Raw genomic sequence first — 8,832 nt, forward strand, 5'->3', positions numbered from 1 at the left:
ACTTACTGTGTGCAAGAGAGAACCGTGATAATAAAACTAATATTGTAGCCATTACTCCTAATTAGTCTTGATGGTCGAATTATTACGATGTGAACGAAACAACAATGCTACACTTACGGGAGTTTTCTTACGAAATCTGAGTTACGGGGCGACTTGGAAATCTGAGATTCCTTGCAGTTGCTGAAATCACGGGAGGCAAAAGATTTGCACCAACCGGTTTGCTTCACCTCATCCCGTACAACTTCCATGTAGGAAAAATCCCGTAAGCCTAGCATTATTGTGAACGAAATGCATATTGCAAAGGCGCCATGTCGTAGTTAACATTTGACCTTGTTACAGTTCTGCGACGTCTGCTGACGTGTTGCAAAAACTAGATATCTGGAGAAAGCAAACACACAGCAGCAAGGCAAAGAAATATATATCACATCATGTATTGTGCCTTCCTTGTACATGTGGAAGTTATCTCCAAATTCAGACATCATTGTCAACGTTAGAAACTTCATAAAACCATATTAATAGGTTAGAAACTTTAAGGCCTCTCTGGTTACTACGATTTAAAATACATACAGGGACAGAAACACGTAGGATTACAATGTCATGCTCAATCTAATTCTACATAATTCCATGTGTGGCAAACCTTGTCCAAAAAGCCTACGAATTTTACCAAGAAGATTTAGTATATGCTAATTTTGTAAAAAATGTACAACGAAAGATTACTTCAAATAAAACGTAGAAGGTTCACCATATGAATTCAAGAAGGTTCACGGTATGCTAATGCTTCTAATAAAACGTAGAAGGGAGAATTACTTCGAAATAAAAAATCTTACAGAATTCAATCTATAAACCACAACAAACCCAAAATTCTCAATGCTCCAAGGTTCCTATAAAAAGAATGAAATAGGATCTAGTTGTATGTTTAAACTGGGATGCCTCGCTTCTACGTTGCATGCTTGGTAGTATCATGCATATGGTAGTATCACTCATTTGATACTAATTTTGTAAAAAACGAAGAACGAATGATTAGTTCTAAAACATCTTATATAATTCAATCTATCTAGAAATAAAAAAGGCCCAAAGAACTCAATGCTCCAAGGTTCTTATAAAATGTATTAATTAAATAGGTTCTATTTATCTGCTTAAACTGGGATGCCTCGCCACCAAATTTTGGCCATAGAATCATATGATGCTAATGTTTACTGTATGAATTCGAGAAGATTTATGATACTAATGTTTATCATATGAATTCAAGAAGGTTCACCGTATGCTAATGCTTCTAATTAAACGTAGAAGGGAGAATTATTTCGAAAGAAAATCTTATAGATCAAATTCAGTCTATAAACCACAACAAACCCAAAAGACTCAATGCTCCAAGGTTCCTATAAAAAGAATTAAATAGCCTCTAGTTGTATGTTTAATTTGGTACGTCTCCACCCGTAACGTTGGTCATACTTGGTAGTATCGTGTGGTATTATCATGCATATGATACTATATTTATAATGCATGATATCATTTAGTAATATCATAATTTTATTATATTTATTAATTTGTAAAATCTTAATACGAAATAGTGTACAAGATAAATTTGACATTAATTTCTTTATTCTACGTGTTGTAACGCAATATCTGTCTATGATACCAAAATGATCTCTCGTCATTAATTACAGAAATACACCAACTTTTTTTTTGCATAAAATGCATGGTGCTACTGCTACCTATACCTTTTTTTTTTTTGCGAATTAAGAAACTTCATTACTCAAACAATGGGATTACAATCCTTTGCATGTAAACGCCAATTTAGCCAAAGCTAGAGGCCCTATAACCGAAAGGGCCATGCATGTAAACGCCACCTTCCCAAACAACTGCAATGATACACCCACGCCAGGCCCATGCCCATCCTGATCCCTTTCATATACTACTACACAGCTCACTGCACACGTACGCGCCCGCGTGCCGGCTCTCCATTGCATGCCATAGCAGAGAAGCGACGAGAAGCCTGCATCGCGGCAGCCCCGCAAGGAGCGAGCGAGCAGAGAGGCCCGCCACCCCCTCCCCCTCCCATCCATCTCGCCAAACCACCCATTATTAGCCTGACGATGCTCTCGTCGTCATCGTCCGTTCCCCGTTGATCCCTCTGCACCCTCTTTTAGTTTTAGCCACCGTCGTCAGGCAAACGACATCGCCGGAGGAGCTCTGGTGCTGACTCAACGTCCGTTCGCATCGCCGGAGGAGAAAGAGGCGGCCCGGCAGCATGGAGGGGAAGCACATGGTGATGTCGGCGGTGGGGATCGGGATAGGCGTCGGCGTGGGGCTGGGGCTGGCGTCCGCGCCGTGGGCCGGCGGAGGGTCGGGAGGTCCGGCGCGGGCAGGGGTCACGCTGGAGCGGGTGGAGCAGGAGCTCCGCCGCCTCGTCATCGACGGCAAGGACAGCAAGGTCACCTTCGACGAGTTCCCATACTACCTCAGGTAACGTTCCCATACTACCATGGTGATGTGATGTCGGAGGTATGTGTGACGGCGAGACTGGCTGCGCACCAAGGAAACACGAAGACGCTCAAGCTTTCATGAAACTATCCCGCCACCTTGCATCATCTCAGTTTTTTGGTCTTTTCTTTTTGGGGAGAAAAAATCCCTTCATTTTTCTATGATTGTGATGTTCATGGAGCAGATTTGACATATTTGTGGCAACTTGGACAACTTATAACGGTGTTTACAAAAGTCTCAATTCATATTTGGCTGCGAGCCATCTATGTTTGTGATCTCGTTTATTCCGTCGCTTCTCCGACATCTTACTTAGTTTCCCCCCATCCTTTAGCTAAAAGCATATACGTAAAACATAAATGAGAGATCCGAATAGGGAGGGACTCTGCTTCTCAACGCTGTCAAAGAAATGAGCGATTCAGACTTCAGAGTGATATTCTAGCATACCTCGTTGATTTTTTACATTTTTTTCAGTTTCTAATAGCAGTCAAATACGTTTTTGCTTTCCGAGATGTCCATGAAAGGCAGCCACATGATCGCTTGAAAATAGGATGTTGCCTGAACAAGTCACAGAAAAAACAGAGGTTCAGAGATAATGAATTTACGAAGCGTCTTGGTGCCACTTTTCTGATGAAACCTTGAGTTCTCAATTGGGTTCCACACTGATAATCACTCACCCACATTAGATCAGCGCTAGATCGCACACCTTAGGCTTAGGATCTGTATTGGCTACTCTGTCTTTCGTCTATTACAGATAATCGATGTGTGTTTTTCCCCTCCAACACGCCCATTTGCAGTGAGCAAACTCGTGTTGTGCTGACGAGCGCCGCCTATGTTCACCTGAAGCAAGCAGAGATCTCTAAGTACACCAGGAATCTCGCTCCAGCTAGCCGTGCGATCCTTCTGTCAGGCCCTGCAGGTAATCAATCTTCATCACAACATTTCAAGGAGTTCCTTAATCACTGTTGCTCTGCTTCCCACTAAATTTAAGACCAAGTTCCTCTCTTGAAGAGCTTTACCAGCAGATGCTCGCCAAGGCGCTCGCGCACTATTTTGAAGCGAAAATCCTGTTGCTGGATCCTACAGATTTTCTCATAAAGGTGAGTCTGGCTGGAGCATGTTTCCTTCAGTGGGGATAAACATGTAATGGAATATTCCTCCTTGCAGCTTCATGGCAAATATGGAACTGGTGTCAGCGACCAGGTAAAGACCTTGACATACCACTGGTTCTGCTTTTCATCTTAAAATATGTTCCCATAACAGCCTCCAGTCTTCTGATATCCGTATGCGGGTGACTAGAGATTATTGCGCCCATGTGTCAAAGTCTTCCTAGTTCAAGAGAAATGAGTTTCGGTAGATCTTTTCTAACTGCTAACCAGAGAGTATTTTCTTCTTATCAGCCTGTTACAAGATCCATCTCTGAGACGACTCTGGAAAAGATGTCTGGATTACTCCAATCTTTTACGAGGGCTCCACAAAAGGAGCAATCCAGAGGAGGTGACGCTTGAGCATTTAGTTCATATTGTTCAACTATTCAGTTTCTTTAGAGCATCTCCAGTCGCGTCCCCCAAAGCGTCCCCCATTTGGGGGACGCCGGCCAAAAAAATGTCCCAGTCGCGTGCCCCAAAGGCCGCTTCGGTCCGGACCTCCCCCAAATGTTGTCCGGCGTCCCTAGCCCATCCCCTGTGTATAGAGGCTCTATCAGGGACGCCGGACACGACTTTTACACTTGCTTTTTGTTTGGAGGTCGTGTTTGGGGGACGTGGTTGGAAAAGGGACCTCCTCCAAACGCAAATTTCGTCCGGACGTCCCCCAAAGGACCAATCCGGCGCTTTAGCCGGACGTCATTTGGGGGATGCGACTGGAGATGCTCTTAGTGGTAGTGCTCAACAGCTCCAGACTTTTGTTTGCTGTCTCTAGTAGCCTACTTCAATGTTTACCTAATAAGTAAAAAAAAACTGTGGAACCCGGGTCAGTGCTTACCAGTTGATGAGAATATACCTACTCTAATATAGTGATTTCATATCAATATCGCACTAATTTAGTGATTTCATGCACTACAATCCTCAAATCATGAGTTCATTTCTATTCATAGAAGACAGGATGTATGCCTTGTCTCATATATAGACATCCTATGTATGTGGTGTGCATTTGACTTAATCTATGAATGAAACAAATACTTGGACGATGAAGTTCTGGAGAATTACAAGACCTGACGAACTGGTAGACTAGATTGAGTTCCTGCTGCTTGCTTGAGAAATAAATTAAGTTTCTGTTTATTTAAATAAAATAATTTTCTTATCCACTGCATTTCCTGCCAACTAAGCGTTGAGCCACTACACTTGACTTTACATAACTTGGCCTTCATGAAATCTGAATGCTGTAAAGAAAAAAATATTATTTGCTCTCACTGGATTCAGTTGCTTTCATGGACTGTAGGACATGATTCCAAGGTGTGTATTCTACTTTCAGAAATTACATATATTCATTAATGTACTTCTGTTTTATGATGCAGGAAGTATGCGTAGACAAAACAGTATGACAGACATGAAATTAAGGTGTGGGATAATTAAACTATAATGGACCCAGTACAGAAACACAAAAAACAGTCACTTATTTCATTATGCAATTTCCAGGAGCTCTGACAGTACGAACAGCTTGCCCAAGCTCAGAAGAAACGCATCTACTTCATCCGATTTGAGTAGCCTGTCATCGCAGGGCCCTTCAAGTAATTCAGGTCAGCATATCCTTTTGAAAGACTTGCAATGGCACAGTATAGATTTCGTGTCCCTGAGGAAATTATTATTTTTCATGTATGCTGCTTACTTGCTTAGCATGCCAAATGATGACCTGGTATTAATTTCCGACTTGCAAGGTAGTAAACTACATCTAAATGCTACTATTGTCACAACGGAAGTACGGCACAAATTTAAAAGTAGTATTTTGTTTATGTACTTTACATCGATACACCTCAATGTTCACATTATCCTACACACTTCAACATTTTTACTTAGAAGGTATGGAATAGATGTTTGGAAGTCTACTTCCCTTTAGCTAACACTATTTCATGCACAAAGTTGGAAATAACGAAGAAGCATATGTGAGCTGTATCATCTTTTGCCGAATTTCTTCCACTGCTTATCCTACTGTAGATACTACCTTCCCTATTTCTTGTTGCGCTGCTGCTTCACACTGTGCACTTTTTCTCTACGACAAACACTGCAGCTCCTCTCAGACGTGCTAGCAGCTGGACCTTTGATGAGAAAATTTTGGTACAAGCGTTATACAAGGTTCTGCATTCAGTGTCTAAGAAGACCCCGATTGTCCTCTACATAAGAGATGTCGAAAAGTTTCTTCACAAATCCCCCAAGATGTATCTTTTGTTTGAAAAACTACTGACCAAGCTTGAAGGGCCGGTGCTACTCCTCGGCTCAAGAATTGTGGATATGGACTTTGATGATGAGGATGAGTTGGATGACAGGTTATCTGCTTTATTCCCATATAACATAGACATCAAGCCACCTGAAAATGAGAATCGCCTTGTAAGCTGGAACTCCCAGTTAGAAGAAGATATGAAGATTATTCAGTTTCAAGATAATCGGAACCATATTACAGAAGTTCTTGCAGAAAACGATCTTGAGTGTACTGATTTAAGCTCAATATGCTTATCTGATACAATGGGCCTTAGTAAATACATTGAGGAGATAGTGGTATCTGCAGTTTCTTACCACTTGATGAATAACAAAGACCCAGAGTACAGGAATGGAAAATTAATTCTATCTGCTAAAAGGTAGCTGCGTTTTTTTGTTATCGTGTGTTGGTTTCATCATCTCATCTTCAGTTTATGACTCTTTCATGGTGCAGCTTGTCCCATGCATTGGAAATTTTTCAAGAGAACAAGATGTGCGATAAGGACACTATGAAGTTGGAAAAACATACTGACGCTTCAAAGGTTTGCTCTTATTCCTAGACATTCTTAGATTCTGCTACTTGTTTTCTTCATATCTATTTACTGTTTTTTTCAAAAAGGTGGATATATTTTTGGCATAAGCATCTAATGATTTTGCAAAGTTTGCTAAATAGCTTTATTATATATTTAAAAAAAGACAGAAGACGTGTATCAATTGATATGTTACAGATCATTTTGGAATATTTTAACATTAACAATCATGCATCACCTACATAGATTGCTGAAAAGGGAATTGCTCCAAGTGCCGCAAAATTAGAAACAAAACCTGCAACTTTGCTGCCACCAGCAGCTCCTGCCGCCGCTGCTCCTGCTCCTCCTGAGAGCAAGACAGAACCAAAGAAAGCAGAGAATCCACCTCCACCCGCAAAAGCACCAGTAAGATAACTGTTGGCCAATATTTATGTTGCTCTGCAAGTTTGAAGAAACTAATATACCCATCCGTGCTTCGAATTTGTTTATTTAGGATGTGCCCCCAGACAATGAGTTCGAAAAGCGCATCAGACCAGAAGTCATACCTGCAAATGAAATTGGAGTTTCATTTGAGGATATTGGTGCATTGGATGACATCAAAGAATCCCTTCAAGAGCTTGTCATGCTACCTCTACGACGGCCTGATCTCTTCAAGGGGGGTCTCCTTAAGCCCTGTAGAGGTATATTACTCTTTGGTCCTCCTGGAACTGGGAAGACGATGCTAGCCAAGGCTATTGCAAATGAAGCTCAAGCAAGCTTCATAAATGTATCGATGTCGACTATCACGTCAAAGTGGTTTGGTGAAGACGAAAAGAATGTTAGAGCATTGTTCACATTAGCTGCTAAAGTATCGCCGACTATCATTTTTGTCGATGAGGTTGATAGCATGCTTGGGCAGCGAAACAGAGCTGGAGAGCATGAGGCAATGAGGAAGATTAAGAATGAGTTTATGACACACTGGGACGGTCTCCTGTCAAGATCAGATCAAAAGATTCTTGTTCTTGCTGCGACCAACCGTCCTTTCGATCTTGATGAAGCTATCATCAGAAGGTTTGAGCGCAGGTATGCATCCCTTCCTTGAAATAAATGACTGACGTTGTACCTGTTACCGTTTCATTATTATATACCTGAAGCACGTGCTCTTTTGGTTCCATAGAATCATGGTAGGTCTGCCATCAGCGCAAAATCGGGAAATGATTATGAGGAACCTTCTGTCAAAGGAGAAAGTTGATGAAGGGCTAGACTTTAAGGAAATAGCAACCATGACTGAAGGGTACAGTGGCAGTGATCTCAAGGTCAGTATCATGTGACACGAAATCTTTCTCAACCTAAACGAACTCTCAACTGACTCAGTTTGATCCCCGCAGAACCTGTGCACAACAGCAGCGTATCGCCCTGTGAGGGAACTGATCCAGAAGGAAAGGAAGAAGGAACTGGTAATCTCATCACCACCGTCATACTTAAGCTTTTTCCATGAAAAAACTGTCGAATTTTTATGTAAAAGTTACGGTCAAATATCTGCAGGAGAAGAAGAAACTTGAACAAGGAGGCACTCCATTAGATCCTTCAAAGATAAAAGAGAAGGAAAAGGAGATTGTTCTACGGCCATTAAACATGAAAGATTTGAAAGAAGCAAAGAACCAGGTGCACCCATCTTCTAGTACAGTCCAAGTATAATTCATCAATTCATGCATTATGTATTAATGTTTCGCAAACTTGGGATTTAGGTGGCGGCAAGTTTTGCTGCTGAAGGTTCCATAATGGGTGAACTGAAGCAATGGAATGAGTTGTATGGCGAAGGAGGCTCGAGGAAGAAGGAGCAACTGACATACTTCCTCTGAACACCCCAGTGTATGAACATAAACTTGGAAACTAGAATAGATGGCAAACAACCATGAAAAAATAGGTCCGGAGCCTCGCGTGTAAGTTCATCAGTGAAAATAGAGGATATTAGGGAGGAAAAGAATATCATGCTATAAAAGCGGATTTCTTTCTCAGAACATGAAAGAACAGTTTCTCTGTACCTGAACTGTAGTTTGCCTGTGTTGTGTTGTTGTACTACACTAATAATGAGTCTGCCGAGCAGATTTTTGTTGTATTTTGCTTTCATTTTTGCTCTTTTTTGTGCATCACCACCAATCTGTCGTGTTTGCTGTATAGGTAGTTCATACTACTTGTAGATTGTGTGTTTGGCCACAAAATGGAATCAGCATGCTATATGGTTCTCATAAATCTAGAGGACTCCTTATCGTTTCGTTTGAACTGGAGTAATAGATATGCATTGCGATGCAAAAAACTGATAAATCGCAGGCCCAGTGGCTCCAGTTTGAATAATAGTGTCCCATTTTCACAAACACTGCAATGATTATAAAGGCCTTAATGTGATATTGACAAATAAATGCAAGACAGGTAGT

General features: G+C 41.3%; 1 protein-coding gene across 1 annotated transcript; it reads left to right on the forward strand.

Annotated features, from left to right (window-relative positions):
* Window positions 1–2,248: 2,248 nt before the first annotated feature.
* LOC124666561 lies at window positions 2,249–8,259 on the forward strand. Its single transcript, XM_047203901.1, has 15 exons — window positions 2,249–2,463; window positions 3,276–3,397; window positions 3,490–3,578; window positions 3,646–3,681; window positions 3,879–3,975; window positions 4,994–5,036; window positions 5,115–5,215; window positions 5,704–6,268; window positions 6,343–6,430; window positions 6,665–6,823; window positions 6,912–7,480; window positions 7,575–7,713; window positions 7,786–7,854; window positions 7,943–8,062; window positions 8,146–8,259. The coding sequence occupies exons 1-15, from the start codon at window positions 2,249–2,251 to the stop codon at window positions 8,257–8,259; spliced, it is 2,526 nt and encodes an 841-aa protein (XP_047059857.1).
* Window positions 8,260–8,832: the final 573 nt, after the last annotated feature.

The sequence above is a fragment of the Lolium rigidum genome, chromosome 6, assembly GCF_022539505.1.
Source record: "Lolium rigidum isolate FL_2022 chromosome 6, APGP_CSIRO_Lrig_0.1, whole genome shotgun sequence".
Lineage (NCBI taxonomy): Eukaryota > Viridiplantae > Streptophyta > Magnoliopsida > Poales > Poaceae > Lolium > Lolium rigidum.

Coding starts and splice junctions, on each gene's coding strand:
- LOC124666561 (XM_047203901.1), top strand. CDS start 2,249: ATGGAGGGGAAGCACATGGTGATGTCGGCGGTGGGGATCGGGATAGGC. Junction 6,824..6,911: donor CTCCACCCGCAAAAGCACCA/GTAAGATAACTG, acceptor TTGTTTATTTAG/GATGTGCCCCCAGACAATGA. Junction 7,714..7,785: donor ACAGTGGCAGTGATCTCAAG/GTCAGTATCATG, acceptor TGATCCCCGCAG/AACCTGTGCACAACAGCAGC.